The 17,844-nt window shown below is 27.9% G+C and overlaps 1 protein-coding gene and 1 long non-coding RNA gene across 5 annotated transcripts in view; one reads left to right on the top strand and one right to left on the bottom strand.

Moving 5' to 3' along the window:
• Positions 1-7,047, top strand: part of LOC107439305 (sodium/potassium-transporting ATPase subunit alpha) — a 121,781-nt gene extending 114,734 nt beyond the window's left edge. For all 4 annotated transcript variants that reach the window (XM_016051861.4, XM_016051862.4, XM_071177037.2 and 1 more), the window contains 2 exons: positions 1,185-1,286; positions 5,146-7,047. In XM_016051861.4, the coding sequence (XP_015907347.1) occupies positions 1,185-1,286; positions 5,146-5,266 (223 nt within the window). In that variant the 3' untranslated portion in view covers positions 5,267-7,047. The remainder of the gene's footprint in view (positions 1-1,184; positions 1,287-5,145) is intronic.
• Positions 1-14,648, bottom strand: part of LOC147813464 (uncharacterized) — a 34,559-nt gene extending 19,911 nt beyond the window's left edge. The window contains exon 1 of the long non-coding RNA XR_015432444.1: positions 14,512-14,648. This is a non-coding gene — a long non-coding RNA (uncharacterized LOC147813464). The remainder of the gene's footprint in view (positions 1-14,511) is intronic.
• Positions 14,649-17,844: the final 3,196 nt, after the last annotated feature.

Genomic DNA, 17,844 nt, shown 5'->3' with positions numbered 1-17,844 from the left:
GATTAAAAAGTATGCTGCTTAAAATATTCAACTTAACTAGTTTTTATTTGAATTTAATTCTTTAAGGTGATGTGGTATTTTAGATGTCTTTATTTTAAAAACATGCCTAAATAAATTTAAATTTTACCCCAGAAATCGTTATCATTGTATCATCAAAAATTTTATTGTTTTCAGTGATAACACAATACCTCTATTTTATGAATCAAATTTAAACCATTTTAGGTATTCAGACTTGCAGTTCTACCTCGTCCATCATATTTTATTGTTTTACGAAACTACTACTAGTTTAAAGATATAGTTCATATTATTTTTTGAAAAAATAAATGCTTTGGCAAACAAAAAGCTGTATCTGATTAAGGACTTTAATTAAAAGGTGTTCTATGCATTAAATAGGAAAATCTTTTGCAATCAAAGGAAAAGGTAACAAATATGGGGTTGGAATTTATTTGAAAAAATATGAGGGAATAACCAACTAGCTGCTTATATTTGATTCGAATTTAATTTTCACTTTTACCAGGCTACTGTAAAACCTCCGTCTCAATCTGAATTGTATAATAAAGGAATTATTTTGCATGTCTAATAACAATGCAGGGGAATGTGGGCAACGGACTTATGAAGTTTCAGAAAAATGTCCGCATTTGATCAATAGAAAAGGCATTTTCTTTCGTCTTATATAGTGTAAAAAATAAAGACTTAAAAATCTCCCATGTTTGTCAATTCAGATTGTGATATATTCTGCTCATGGAAAAACAATTTAAATGGCTAGCAACCGCCGCTGTTTTGGGTGTTCAACTTAACATTACTTTTTCTGAACTAGAAATTGCAAGGGATAATTTGATTTTACAAATTAAGGAAATTTCAATTATGAATAACAGTCTTTCTTAGATATCACTATCAGCAAGTTCAAGTTTGAAAAACTATTGTTTGGAAGTGAGCCGTCTTAGGGAGTTATTACGGTTAACGCAGAAAAAGACACCGGCTCTTCATGCTGTATTTCATAACCATAAATTATTTAAATGCAAAGTATTATATTTTTCGCTTATTTCGGCTTAAATTAATACAGGATAATAAAAAAATTATGATAAAAATTCGTTTAATGAAAATTTAGCGCCAAAGACTTAATTGCCTTCCTAGAGTCTAGACTATAGTTTTAGAATTTCTTATTACAATGTTTTTCTTTACAGGAATCACGTTTTGAACTTCGGTTTGGTGTTTGAAACGGCCTTAGCTGCCTTTTTATCCTACTGCCCAGGGATGGACAAAGGTCTTCGAATGTATCCTTTGAAGTAAGAATTACAAATCATTGTTCCTATTAAATATTTTTTAAAAAATATTAAAGCCTATTTAAAATCTATATTTATAACATATTTTGAAATAAAAATAGATTATAGTGAGAAAATGAGCTTTTATTAAAATTGAAAATGATCCTGTGCTACGAGGAATAAAATTTTTTATCCTCATCGTGAAATTAATACTGTTTTAATTAAAAATCGAAGTCCAGGTTGGAATTTTATCTTTCTCATAAGAAAAGGAATTATGAAAAGGAAATGAAATCTTTAAAATCAGATCAAATTTGGTAACAAAAAAGCGAGATTACTATTTCACTTAAGGCATTTAGACAGGTATTTCATTTTCATTTCAAACTTATATATTTTAATATAATCTACTGCAATCTTTTGATTGCAGCAGTTTATATGAAAATATATAAGTTTGAAATGAAAGTCAGTTTGATGTGAGCTAAAAGATATTGAACTATTAATGAATTTGTTAATATACCCTAATTCCTAAAACAAAACCAATTAAATTGTGTAGAGGAGAAATCGGTAAAATATTGGGGTTATGGAAACTTTTTTTAATAACTCTATCATTTTAACGACGATCATATTAAAAAAGTGATTATTTTTTTCATTTATAAGATAAAATTGTTTTTTACTCAGTTCACAATGAATCATCGGCACAAAGATAGATAAAAATCACTTTATAATACCTTTACGAAATGAAATAAGATGAAGGCTAAAAATAAATGTCAAACATTTAATTTTGTAAATAAATTTTTGTTTTGAAACGGAACAAATTAGAAAGGGATAATTTTTCTTAAACATTTGAAAATTTTAATATAAAAAGGAATTTAAAAAAAGCCTAAACATAAACTGTATTAAAAGGGAAATTTATAAACATTTTAAAGTTATAAAATTTTTGGTAAGACAGTTCTTTTTGCGATAACTTTTTATCTCAAATTTTTTACAAATTTGTTTTCTCAAAGTCCCTCGGTGGACTGATCTCGAAGACACAGTTTCCAGCAGAACACCGAAGTCAAGCATTACTGGCTGCTGTCAGTAAGCGAGAGGGTGACCACTTTGATTAGCCTGCGTAGGAACCGAGGGTGTGCGGTATCGATCCTCGTTAAACTGTTCTACCGTAAAGTGCTCGAGTTCTCGCGCAGGTAGTCGGGCTACCAAAGCAGAGGAGCCATCCCCTCTGCAGAGGATCAAAATTGTGATGGCATGTCTTCGGATCATCCTCAGAGATATTTCCCAGACCGTCGCCAATAGCCCATCGTGCAGGTCTAGTGTGACGTAAATAAAGTACCTACCTACCTACCTATTTTCTCAATGAGTAACTGTAAGGCTAAAACTCCTACCATAATTCTGTTTCAAAATTTTTCAATAAACGATCACAGTAAAAGCAATACAATTCCGGTGAGTATAATTTTTTTTAAAAGAAATTAACAAACACGGAAAATAAAGGTTTTATTTTTTTCAGTGAATTGAAAAGCTTACCAAAAGAAGATCCTACGTGACATTATCGTGAAAATTAAGATTATTGTTGAGAAGATTTCATTTTAGTCTTGCTTAAGCAAGACCTTGCTAGATATTAAATTTTCGCAGATCTTAGGTAGATAAATGTGCTCTCAGATTTCAGAATGTTTTCTGAGCGGAAGAATTTTCCGAAATCATTATGCTCATCGGCAAATTTTTTAAGCTTTCATTTTAATAAATCTATTCTGGCGTGAGTGTGAATGCTAAAAACACGGTTTGAACGAAAATCTTAGGGAATATTGATTTCACTAATCGAAAGTTTGCTGATAAAAAAAAAATAGCGATGCATCATTTCCCCTCCCTCACCCATTCTGAATCTTTTAAATAAAAAGCGGAATTCCTAAAATGCTTTCGTTCATACGAGAAAAACACTTAAACTTGTTGAAAAAATTCATAATCATTTATGAAAAAGTTTATTTCTGATTTTTTATCAGGTCAATTTTATTGGTAACAGACAACTTTTTTTTGCCTAATTTTAGAGACTAAATATTAAGGTATCTTCTCAAATTCCGTTGTGCAGCGTATTATACACATCTCAATTGAAAATAATGCAAAACATATCCTTCAGGTAAATAAGCATCTTAATTAATAATATAAAAATATGACGTGACATGGATACGGAAAATGGCATATAATTTAGTTTTACAAAACAAAACTAGTTTTACAAAAAAAGTTCCAAGACATGAAAAAATAAAATTTAAAAGTACTTTTTTAAAAAATGTTTACTAGCGTGACACACATGAGAAAGAATTGTGACAGACACGACAGCTTAAGAAAGTTAGCGTGACTTAACTATTTATAATAAATATAATTTATTTAATATGATACTCTTTATTGTTTCCTTAAATGAAATTAAAACTTTATTCCTTAGTTTTAGTACAAAAAATTTATTTAGTCATAATTTTAAAAATAATAGCATACATGGCATGTCTCTGCATTTCATGAAATTGAGTTTCAATGTTTATGGTAAATTAATGTTTATGGTCAATGTTTATTATTAACTGTAGATAACTGCACTTGAACGTACAAAACAATTTATATATATATTTATATTTATATATTAAATTTCTTTTAAAAAAATTTTAATATGAAAAAGCGCAAAATTTTTTGAAAAAAATTCAAAAATTCGATAGTTTTGAGAATGTAATAATATATTTTAACATCAGATAATAATTATAAATCAGTAGATAATAAAAGCAATAATGAGTGAAAAAAAAATGTCTTGCTTTGTTTTCTGATCTACAACGATGGTTGTAACTCGAACTATGAAAAAAAAAATTGTTTCGCTCCAGTTACTGTTAAAGTTTGTAAAAATAAACATTTTCTAAGAATATAATATTAATTTATAAATTTCTAACTTCACATATTAAAGTACAGTAAAAGATACCAGCATTCAATTTAGTGTTCTTTAACATGAACGATGTATCCAACAGTTCTTCTAAAAGAAGTATTACCAAATCAAATGATTTAAATCTTTGTAATCACACTGATATGGCAAGTTTTGTGGATTTAATAACTAAATATAAACCTAGTTTCAAAAATGTGTTTTTAAGACTCCGGGACCAATTTGTGGAAATAATTTTTAATATAAAGAATCGAAGTGATAACAACCATTCGGCACGTTTTTTTTTTCTTCACAAATACAAAATAGTAGGCCGGGACAATCAGGTTGGTAGGGCACTGGGCTCATGTCCAAGAGGTCGTGATCTCGATCCCCGCCGGCCGAAGACTACCCGTGTAGTAAATGGTGACTGATGCACGTTAAAATTGTCGAGTCTCAAAGTCCTCCATGTTCCCATAACAAATCATACCTCTGGGGGTACTGATCCAAGAGTTTCCTTGTCTTCAGGAAAATTCAAAATTACAAGGCTACTGTGTTGAACATTAGTAGTCGTAAACCCAAGAATTGGGTCGGCTGCTCAACGACGGTTGAAAAATATAGTATAAAATACAAAATAACTCTCACTGCGTTTTGAAAAATTGGGATATTTTTTTGCCATATCTTACAACAGTACGGTTAAAATGAGTAGTCCAATCGGATAATTAGTCACGTATGTTACAACTGATAAGAAAATCCATACTTTTAAAACAATATGCAATTATTGTGCTTTAAATTTTGCTTACATTTATACTGTACAGCGATACATTTTTTACAAACCTAAATAAAATCGAAATTACCCCGTTCTCTTCGAAATGGACTTAAATTTCGTTTATAGCGTTAGCACACGGTTTAACATCCAATAAAAAAAAACTACTTTTCTTTTAAAGTCATTTTTGTGCTTGGTTTTGTAACTGTATTAATTCTGTTTTCTACTCTTTTATGCAGGCTCTACTGGTGGCTTCCAGCCCTGCCATTTTCCCTCCTCATCTTCGTGTACGACGAAGCTCGTCGCTTCATTCTGAGGCGTAATCCAGGAGGCTGGGTGGAGAGAGAGACTTATTATTAAAAATACAAAATAATATAAAACAGGCCCCCCGTCAACCCCTTCGGGGGACAAGAACCAACTTAATAAATACACGGCGGCCGGCCTTTCTTTGTTAATGCGTGGGGTCAGCCATCGCGTTGTGTGAGTGAGATATCTTCCGCTCTTCATCTTCTTGGAACACTTTGGGAGTAGGAGGAGACCTTAACCACACTCAAAAATAGCTCGTACGTAGTCTGGTGCTTCAAGGCCACTGGATGGCTGCCACTTAATAAAAAGGAAAAAATAGGTGTTTTTTCAGCGAACACAGATGCTTATATATATAATAAAAATGTTATATGAGGTGAGAGTGAAAGGGGGTATATATAAATACTTATATATAAATATATATATTTACGTTTCCGTTCTCTGCAAAACATATATTAAATAATAAAAAAAAAAACAAGTTGTCCAACGAGTTAAAAATTTATCTATTTTGGAGAAGGAAAAAAAAATAACGAAGATTCATACTGCCGATGTTGAAAGAGACTTCGTTTTGGATATGAGCTTATAACCTATGTTTCTATTTTGGAAACGTTACAGGTGGACACTGTGCTCATATCAAGGGAAGGAAAACGTGTGGAAACAGGTGTACAGTGGAATGCTACTCCAGTTTTCGCACCGAGTGGATTGTGCGGTATTATTCAATTGTATTACTAAATGATGATTGCCTCCTATATCGCCTCCTAACACCCCCCATAGTATCATAAATTGTCTGTTCCTTCTTCTTTGGGCATTTTATCAGTAATCATTACACATTTTGCAGAATTTTACGAGTTTATATTTTACACGAGAAAATATTTAATATATATGTAAATGAAAATTATTAAAAAAAAATAAAAAAAATCAAGGTATATATTATGAAATGCGATGGACTGAATTAAGTAATCATATTTGATATCATTGCCATCTATTGCTGTTAGGAAATAAAATGTTGAAGATTTTTCATCGTTTTGCCGTTATCATTTCACTAAAATATTTATTAATAGAATGCTGTGGGTCTCTCACGAAAAAAACTCTTTTTGACCCAGACGAGTGATGTTTTATTATAACTCGCAAATACGACTATCATTTTACTTTTGATGTATATGGTAAGAGGTGATGGAAAATAAGCAAGCGTCAATTAATCGTTTTTTGCTTCAGTAGTTGCTCTAGCCTTCAGAGTAGCTAGTCAAGTTATCCTCCTTGCTTTGTTCCAGGGAAGAGGAGGATTTATAGCCTTGATACATAAAGAGAAGTTTATGAGTTTTTGGACTGCACTCTTATGTTAAAAAAAATGAATAAATTCTTTCTTTTTTTTGAAGAAAAAGGGGAAAACATAAAAACTGTTTCATTAGTGCATATAAACAAATTAGCTGATTTTCTTTCAAGATACTTTAAACCAAAATATTATTTGTTCAAGAATAGAAGTTGGCGAAGAAAAAAAAACTAATAATAAAAATATAAGGAAATAATCTTCTAACTACAGCAAAGGTAGCTTCCTAGAATGATGATTTATAGACTAGGAGGAAAGAATTTTACGATTTTTACTTTTAGCGCCAATCTTCACTTGATTTAGAAAGAGAAAGCTTATTCATATTCTCACTCCACGTAGTCAAGAAAGATGTTCACCAACCAGGAAGAAATAATAATAAAAAATAATAATAAAATGGCAGAAATAAAATAATAATAAAAAGGAACTGTACTGTAGTTTTTCCATTATTTGTCGGGAAAAAAATACAACTGTAGTTTTCTTAGAGAGCCAAGGGAATAAATTACAGATGTGATATATGTGTTTGTGAGATTATATTTCCTGATGTGCTGGTGAGGTTTAATTTATCAATAAAGTGATACACGGACCACTGTATTGTCGGTTCTAATTCTCTTTATTATAAGTTAATCAAGCGATTCTGATTATTCTAATTCTCTAATAGATCTTGTCAATAGATTCTGATGATACAATATTTTATTCAACTTTTTATTTTTTAATATGCATGCTTGTTTATAAAGAATAATATAAGTAGTGTGAATTTATTTTTATTGTGATTTCAGTCCTATTTATTTTACCTAATTTCATAAGATTCCCACAGCTAAAATAAAAGAAATTTTCAATCTGACTTTAAAAAGATTTTTGAAGTTGAAATTGAAATAAAATCAGCACTAAAGCGCTTTTTAGACTTATTGTCTTGTGTTCCTCCTTGTAAATCAAACATTTATTTATTTTATTTTTAAAAAAAACTACTCTTAAATCATTGTTCAATGTTTCATAAATATTCCGAGCTTTCTTGAAACATAAAGAGAAACAAAAATATGACAATTATTCATTATTATCAAAAAACTATAATAATTATTAATCAATATTGACTGAAACGCCATTCAACTAAATTAAACGAACTCCCAACTGAGAAATCTCACCACTTTCTCACAAAATTATTCAATAATAAATGTAAAAACTTTCCAGTAATAAATAAAACATGTCGCAATAAGTAAATGTAGATAGTGAAATTTTTATGCAATTCAGAGATAAAACACAGGACTACTATTTTAATGACCAAAAAATTCTTAAAAAAAATTATTTACGAAATGCAAAACAATCCTTTAAAAATCATCAAAATGGCAGACCTTTAAAAGAAAAATAACACTCTTAAAAACTTTCGGAAACATGCTTTATATCAACTTTTTCATTAAAAAAATTATAAATAATAACCTGTATTTATAAATTTAGTAAAAGAAAAGATAATAATTAAATAAAAATACGTAATTTATAAATACGTAATTTATAAATAAAAGAAAATAAAAATAAATACCTTAGAAAGAATTAAATACGAATTAATAACTTTTCAATTATGATTTGCAGGAACATCAGAATTGCACGGTTTTATAAAATTGTTTTTAATATTCTTCAATTGAATGATTGCCTATTGTTCAAACACAAATTTTTCATACTTTGAAGAACTCTTTTCAACATCAACACCTGTTTTTGGAGGAATTTTAGAATAACAAGATTCAGTGAAAATTTTTACTAACAGGGTGGCCACTCAAATCAGGTTTCAAATTTCCCTGCTTTTTCCAGGTTTTCCAGGTAAAAATCTTAAAATTTCCTGGTCAGCGTATTTTTTTTTCTCCTAAAATATGGGACGGGTACGAGAAAAGTATCAATATTATAAAGTATTTTATTTAAAATGTTATTATTTTAATATATTTTCTTGAAACATAGACTAAATTTATTTCAACAACTTAGCAAGATTTTGTTTTTTATTTTTTTAACATTTCCTGTTTTCGTATAATATTAATTTTTAAAAATTAAAATAGATATGGAGAAAATAATATGTTTAGCTTGTAGAATATATTGTTTTTATTGAATAAAAAATGTTTTAATGTGTTACTTTAAGTAGTTTTTGCACAAAGTGTACCAACTGGTAAACACAGAGTGACTCAAAGAACCTTGGATAATCATTGTTTAACATATTTTCATTAAACAAAAGAAAATAATTGCTGGGAGTATACATCAATAAATTTTTATATATATTTATTTTCATTTCAATATAGACCCATTTTACACTGTATTTCATCCAGACAATGCTCTTCATAAAATTCATTGGTCATATTTTCTTTAAACCAATATCTAAAGTCAAATGTTTAAATAATGTTGTTTGTTTTAAAATAACAATATTATTTAAGAGATATTCAGTATTTAAGAATGAATGTTGAAAAAGAAAAATTGTCGAATTTCTTGTTGCATACTCTATAGAAAAAACTAGATAAAATTCTTTAAATTGTATTCCTTTTTTTTCCTTATTTGAAATTAAAATATTCAAACAATTCCAATCCAACCACACTGTTTTTTTAATTTAGATTGGTTAATTGTTTTTGCAACTAGAAACCTGTGCATGTACAGGGTAGAAAAAAGAAAGTTTCGTTTTCCTTCTTCCTAATAAACACATATGAATAAAATTAAAAAAATTAAATTCTATGCTTAGACATCCTTTAACATGTTTCCCATACATTCCTAAGTTTTTGCCAGCTTTTTAGGGTAGAGTTTCGGAAATATTATCTCTGAAATGCAGGCGACATTTACGAACTATCGACAAAATTATTATTACACAATTCGAATTTTTAATCAAAAATCAAACATAACAGTAACATTAAATGTTAACATATAGTTATAGTTTTTTTAAATTAAAAAATGCTATAAAATGCTGAAATTAAATTGAGTAAATTAGCATCAATGCAACAATTGTAACGATTTGTGGACAAAAATTAGCTATTGTTAGAAGAAATTTAGCGATTGTAAGAAATTTAGCAAAAGTTAGCGATTGTAAGAAAATTTGTGATTGGTTGGCTTTACTGAGAAAAAATAATTTACCAATTTCATTGGATGAGAGTTCAAAAGCTTTCAGAAAGAGTGCAATATAAAATCTATTGCTGTTAATTTATAACCAAGTAATTTTTGAAGAATTTTATAAATTTAGAAATATTAAAACATTTTGTCAAAGGAGAAAAAAATACCCCAAAGCTTCGGAATAAATTTGAACAATAAATGGATTCATCCCACGGACTAAAGTAAAAAATAAAGAAAATTTAAAAATCCTACTTTTATGGAGCAAATTTTGTTGCAAGCAAAGTATTCAAACCTACGATTGCTAGAAAAAGAAATTATCTTAAATTTTTTAGCTCAATATGTAGTTTTTTGCTCTGTTTTTGGTACTTAATTTTTTGTTTCTTCTTGTAAAGCCATACATTTGAAGAGAAAAAAATAACATTTTATTTAGTTTTTTTCTCATCAATTTATAAAAGAATATAGACATTGAAACAAAAATTATATATTCCTCTTTTTTCGCACTTAGCTTTTTGTCATCACATCAAAAGAAAAAAAAATTAAAGAGCATGAAATAACTGAAAAAGATTGTTGATGTGTACGATAAAATTATAAAATTGGGAAGCGTCAAAAAGAGATTAATCAAATATATTTTTTGAGATTTATGTGTTGTAATAAATAATATTGAATTAAAAATTACGAGGTTTTAAAAAATATTCGAAAATCAGTAGTGATATCTGCCGAAAAATTAATTGAAAAAAAAAATGGAAATCAAATAGTGAGTGCGCGATGTGAATATTTCGTATCACAATAATATCGGAATTTTAAAAAAATTATGTGAAAAACAACAGAAAAAAACTTTAAAAAAAAACGATTTAAACGCTGCATGATTTAGTGCAAATCAAGCGTGTCAATAAGTAATTGCTCAAATGCACGAATCGAATTTCTCGTTTCCTAATAATATCGTAAGAAAATATCGAGATTTAAAAAAACACGTAGATATCAGTAGCAAAAACTGTGAAACAATAGAATAGTAACGTCAAAAAGTGACTAGAATGCATCAATTGAATTTTGCGTGTCGCAATAATAATGTATAAGAAATATTTGGGTTTAAAGAAAAAATAATATTAAAATTCGTAGCAATAATAGCCAATGAAACGATCGCAACACCGCATTGATTTTCGGTGGTATCGATGCAAAGTATCGAGCGCATCAAAAAGTGATTACTCAAATGCGCAATTCAAATTTTACGTGTCGTAATATGATCGATGTATTTTAAAAAACATGAGAAAGGAGAATTGCTTTAACTACCAAAGAAAAAAGATCAAAACACGGATTTATAGATGTTTTGAGCGTTGAAAAGTGATTACTGAAATACGTGATTCGAAATTTCAATAGCGTAATATCATATTAAAAATTAATTCGATTTAAATGTAGCCAAATTAGAAAAGGGGTATTTATTACATATTATATTGATATTGTATATTACATTAATTAAAGAATTCTTCTGCTACAAATCGGAATTTAAGGCATAATTATTACCCATTAAAATGTAAGTTTTTTTTTAAAAAATGGAAAAAACACCATTTTTTCTAGAGAACGATCATTCAAATGTTTGCCATTTCGGAATTACTTTTTAGATGATCAATTTAATACTTTTGTGCTTGCCTAAGTAGTTCATTAATTCTCATGGAATAACAAGTTATTATCGAAGTTTTATTTTTAATCTGCGTGATCTCGAAGTTTAACCGAAGTTACGTTTTCCTCCAACAAACCAGAGTAAAAAAATTTATGAAATCTTAGAGAAGACTAAAAAAAATGGTTTGGGAGGAATAAATATCTCGTTAACGAGTAGCTAAATTTCAAATTCAGTTAAGTGCAACTCCGAGAAAATTTCGTTATAACATAAATTGAATATAAATTAAATACAAATTAAATATAAAAATTCACGGACTTCCGAGAATTAACGATCTTAAGATTCGCGGAATTCTTCAAATTAGCGGACGATTATCAAATGCCAGGTATTACTAAATTGATGATATTTCAACTGTTGGGTGATAAATTTCCGTCCATAAAAGTGGATATAACGAATGGTAAAATAATTTAAGAAAATTAGTAAATTTAAATTAGTAAAATTAAAGAAAAAAATTTCTAGCTTTTCTTTCTAATTCCCTGATTTTTTCAGGTTTTTATACAAATTTCCCTGACTTTTCCAGGTTTTTTCCAGTTTAAAAAATTCTCTGACAATTCCAGGTTTTTCAAGTGGGTGGCCACCCTTACTAGCTTATGTTTAAAAAAAATGCGTTAAAAATGAAAAAATCATTAAAATTCACAAATTATTATTAAGAAAGAGAAAATAATCGAAAAAGTGAAGAAAAAAAACATGAATAAATGCCCTCTAGAAAAGAAAAAACAATCAAATATGCAAAAAATGTATTCATCCTCAATTTCCCTGGTGATATATATAAAAAAATTATTATTTAGCACATTATCTAACTCTATTATCTTAACATCTTATTGTTAAATTTTTTGCATTAGTACTATTACGATTTTAACAATCAACATGTTCCGAAATCTGTTGTAACTAATAACCTAAATCCCAATTAACAATGGTATCACATTATTTGACGATGAAAATAGTAACTATTTCAACTGACTGCAAAAAAAATTACACTGCACAATAGAGATCATTCTCTAACTATCATGGAAATAAAAATATTACAGTCAAACTAGGCTTATATGAGACAACAACATAAACAACGACTTTTACTGTTGTTTTTTTATTAAGTCAAAATTAAAAGTAAAAGTAAATATTTCTAATGCGTGATTTTGTTCAGTTGAGAAACTTGTTTGCTCCTTTTTTAAGAAGAGAAAAGTTTAAAAGTCTATAATTGTCCAAAATTTTTCTAAGCTGCAATTTTATTCTACTCTTATTTCACTGTTTGTTACTTTGATAGAGTAATAAGTAAAATAAAAATAAAGTAATAAGTAAAATAACAATAAAAAATTAAGTGAGTTGAAATAATTTTTAAGTAAATCCCTGTTAATGGCTGTTTAAAACGGTTGTTTTTCTCACATTTTTCGTATTTTCCACGTTCCATTGAAATAAAAGTTAACAGATTTTGAATCCTGGCTGCTCATGTACTTGGGAATAAAAAAAAACTGTATTAATGTACTAAAAATAAAACTTATGAAAAGGAATTAAAACTGAATTAGCTCAAAAAATCAATTAGCCGCATCGAATGAGATTAATATAAGGTAATCAGATTAAAATCAGATACAAAGGCCTTAGAACAACGTAGTGATAAGTCGCTTTTTTTTCTATGGGTGTCATCTTTATTAAATTATTTTTTCGTATTATTTTCAGATAAATATTTTACAAATTGCCAAAATTTCTACAAAATAATAGCCCAATGCACTGAAATATTTTATGGCCTGCATAAAAATCGTGGTCTTTTTAACCAAAAATTGCTTTCTTAAACAGTTTGAAAACATGACTCATCATTATATTACCCAAACTCTTCATATTCAATCTTATATTTACTAAAACCTATTATAACAATTACATATTTATCATGATTGTTAATGATATAAGGTAAAAGATAGGAAGAGAAAGAAAAAAATATTATTTGTTAAAGGATATAAATTTTAAAGTCCCTATTAATTAATATTAAAACTCGTAAATATATTTACAAATTTAAAAAAAATTTATTTAACTAATAAATTAGAAAAATCATTAAACGTTTCTATGCAGTTCACAGCCATTTAAATTATATACCATGATTAAGTTCATTTACTACTGTTGCAACTATTAAACTACATTTCAAATGATAATGTAACTGAATAAGCGAAACTAGAATAGTTATCCCAGTTTATTATAAATAGAAAGAAAATGTACTTCCATTTTTAAGCAAAAAAAACTGAAGTTTATGAAAAATGAAGTTAATGAAGTTTAACCAATTATAAAAAACGAATCAAACTCAAAAGTTTGAAGGATTCGATGCTTCAAAATCTGCACTACTTTTTTAATGCACCCAAACAGAGGTTATTCTATTAAAAAAGTTAAGTTGCATTAAACAAAGAACTATTGTAGCTATTAAGAACATCGTCTATAAGCAAAAAAGAATTTTTCCGAAATTTTGGTATTGAAATTTTTAACATTAATCAGTATTATTAAAAACCTTTTCTAATCTATATATAAAAAAGAAAAGTTGAAACAAAGTTAAAAGACACTTGAAACCAAAGATTCCCCAAATAAAGAATAGTGTTATTAGAAATACCATACTTAATACTATCAGAAAATTTATTTAGCATTTGGGCATTAATAAATGAATAAGACAATTTCACAAAGATTTAATAGTACAAAAAAATAAAACTCAACTAGATTTTTTTTTCAACAGAAAGAAATTGCTCTTCAAATTTTAATTAAAAAAGTTTTAATTAAAAAATTTTTATGAAACTTCTAAAAATAGTCTTATTTTATTCTATTACACTTAAATCAAAAAGTAAATATTAAGAGCTCAAATATTTCAACTATCAAACGTATTTCTTTCTGGTTAAGCCGTAATTCACTACTACTACAAAAAAAAAATATTCAGAAATAAAATTTACCGAAATAATTCTAATTCTTATTTAATCACAAACCAAACACAAAAATTTATTATACGCCATTTAAGAAATTATGAATGGTTTATTTCAGATATATCCTTTTACAAAGAAAAACCGCGTAGGATCATTCTGCTGATGAGAATAAAATTAAAAGGTTTAAATTTCAATTACCAAATACTTTTTTCACAATCACCAAAAAATAAACAAATTGAGAAATAAAACTGTCTTAAGATCTTTAAATTTCAAAGACTTTCACATCAAAAGTATTCATGTTCTTTACATTTAAATTAGGCTTAGGAACGAATCAAAGTAAAACCAATATTACCTGATTATTCAATGACTTCAAGAACATTCAATATCATACAAATTAAATATTTTTATAGTCAGCATATGTATGAATGAAATAAAACTTTTGATTGTTTTACAGAATAGTAATAAAGAGCTGTTTCGAAATTATTATATAAGTCAAGTAAGAGCGTCTCACATGTAAAAATTATATTCCATGATCAAGTTACAGTTATATGAAAACTGCAAACGATTAAGTTTAAAATAAACGAGCAGACGATTTTTTTAAAAGGAGATTTCTTAAAATTATGCCTATGGTCTCTTACGTCAGACGCTTTAATTTTTTTTTTTTTAATTTGTGCCAAAAAGTTCAAAATTCAAAACTTTACAGACGTACAAAACTTTTACAAGCAAATTGAACCGGTTACAAATAATATATATACGTTATATAAATTATAACTATTGATAAATAGGAAAATGTAAGCTCATTAGAAAAGCCTGAGCATAGAAATAAATAAAAGTCTTCCATTACATTTTAACAGTTACTTCAGTTGACGATAAATAAATACACCTGATAAATTAGATCCAGCATAGCCTTGTTTAAGAAAACGAAAAGTAGGATTTGAAATTTTTTGAAAAAGTAATAAGTAAATAAAAAGAAAATAATAATAATTCAAAATAAAAGTAGATTTTTAAAAAAAAAGGTATTTAAAAAAAAAAATTACGACAATACGTTATAAATTTAGGTAACTAGGCGAAGAAATTAATTTTTCTGAACGGAATATGATTATTTGCACGGAATAAAACATTACACTCTTATTTGTGTCGAACATACAATGATTCTCCTCACATGTTTTGGAAGATAAATTTGAGAAATAAAATTTTGAGTATCATTTTGCCTTTGAAACAAAATCTCCCTTTTATACTCACACATAGTACTTAAAACATTCATCTGCGAAAACCAAAAAATATAAGGCAAACAAAAGCTTGGGTTGATTTAACTCTCCATTTCTGATCTTATTTGAGGCAAATAGTAAACTTGCCAAATAAAAAATATATATGTATATAAATAAATTACTTTTCCTTATTCATTCATAATTTTCTGCGACATTTAAATTTTAAGCCGTCTGTTTGCATATTTCAAAGGCGACTAAGCTTTATCGTTAAGATGAAAATATCCGAAAATATAGTAGAATTAGATACCTGCAAGTGACGTCAGTGTATTATTGGTTATCCTGATTGGCTGTTGAAACGTGACATTTGTTTACGTTATCAACTGTTCTTTCTATTCTAATTAGAGTAATTCTAGCCTGTCAAAAATATGAATCTTCTTACGTGAAACATTCTATATTCGTTGGCAACGGTTCACAGTTTGGTCACATTCATTCACAAATTCGTATGAATCTTAATCGTATCCTAAAAATGGGGGAAAATGTAACCAAGATTTAGCAAATGAAATGAAAAGAATTAACATTGCTTACAAATATGAATACGTTAATTATAATGCCATTTTTCTAGCTTTTTGAGCAGCAAATTTGTCTATTAAAACAGAAAAATCCAACGAAGTTGATAGATCATTCTCATCAGAAATGAGTGCCAAAGATGAAAGTCATCATTAATCTCAAACATGTTTTCATAAGTTTCAGTTTCGAAAATGAACGTTCTGCAGCAATAATGATTACAGGAACAGTAAGAAAAATCCATAAAGCAGTCACAAAATTTGGCCTAGCCTCAGTAAAACTGTTTTAGTTCTGTAGGGTTGTTTTACTATAGTATTCACTATCCTTCTTGAAATTAGAAACCTTGATTCATTGACAATAACTAAATTGCAAGATGAGTGAAGAAGACAGTGGCGATGTCTTCTTTTCTATCACCAGGGGAAAGATCTATTGAGACGTTTACTCATGCTACAATAACTGACTGTAACGTAAATAATCTTTTCTACTGGGAACTGGGAGTGTAATTTATAAAGAGTTAGAGAAATTTCCTCAAAAGTGGCAAGAAAGTGAAGGGAGAAATAAATCTTGCAACATAAGTATATTAATAACTTTATATATACAGTTGGACTTCTATTGAACGAACTTCCATTTTGTAAATTTCCCTATTTTGCGATTTTTTTTTTCTTTCGAGGAACCAAGGACATTTTGGAAATTTCTTCCTAAAGTAACTTCCAAATCGCGAAGTGAATTTTCGATTTAACGCAGTTTTCTTACAGATCTACTTTCCCTATTTCTCAAAATATTTCAAACATGTAAACGCATTTTTTGAGGGGAATGACCTTTATTTTTCGTAGCCTCTTAACTTTTAGAGAAAGCAGTAAAATCCCTTTACGTTTTGTTCGCATTTCAAACGAAAAAAATTAACGGATTTTAAGAATGTGGTAATGTATGTTTAAAATTACTTTCACATTAGAGGCAGCTATAGTTTTATACATAAATCTTTTTAGTTCAAAATGTATGCAGCATGATAGAGTATCACTGGATAATGTTTTGCTCTATTCCTGCTTTCCATGCAAATTTCTTTTATGGTTAAGATTTATGAAATAAATAGTAGTTACTAGTTTACAAGATAAAGGTGTATCAATTGCTATTTTAATTATGTCTAGCGTTTACGAATTTAAATCCTGATTTTTGCTGTTTAAGTATTTCAAAAGGTGAATTTTCTATTTAACAAATTTTCCATATAACGAACTTAATATCGGGATTTAGCGACTTCGTTAAATGGAGGTCCGACTGTGTATGATATATATATATTATAATAGGTTATATAATATTAATAAGTTTATTTAATAAGTTTGAATATAAGTTTTTAAATTTTGGAACCCTTAAGCATGGTCCTGTACTTAACCGTTTTTTTTATTTTTTTTTTTTATTAAACTTTTGCGTATGCGTAATTTCGATTTGTTCTTTTATATCGGACACTTTTTGTACGTTTTTAAAACTCAGTGCAAAATAACGGTGGAGTTTAAAGGTACCGAGGAAAATAAGCGGCTTTTTAAAAGAAAAAAAAGTTAGAGGTCTGTTTTCTTTGAACAAAGAAGCAAATCTTTATTTTGGCAGATGCTCCTGATGGTTTGATTGATTAAATCATCGATCCCTTATTTTTAGACCAACGGGGGTGAATTGTTGACTCTCAGGAGAATTTTTTTTCTGCCACTGGCAGGCTCTTCAATTGTGGAAAGAAAGTTAATGAATCTCTACTAAATTGCTAGTGTTTCTAAAAATTCATTATAAAACTTTTAAAAAAACATACATATTTCACGATTGATTTTCTTAAAAGTATCGATTTTTAACTCCCTCCCTAAATTCATGAAACTTTAGTTATAGAATCTTTCAAGCATAAGATAGATTCTGAAATACTTTTATTAGTAAAT

Source organism: Parasteatoda tepidariorum, chromosome 3, assembly GCF_982258835.1.
Source record: "Parasteatoda tepidariorum strain Cologne lab strain chromosome 3, Ptep-v5.0, whole genome shotgun sequence".
In the NCBI taxonomy this organism is placed as follows: Eukaryota; Metazoa; Arthropoda; class Arachnida; order Araneae; family Theridiidae; genus Parasteatoda; species Parasteatoda tepidariorum.
Note: the sequence above shows the minus strand (reverse complement) of the source record. Positions and strands in the feature narration are given on the sequence as shown.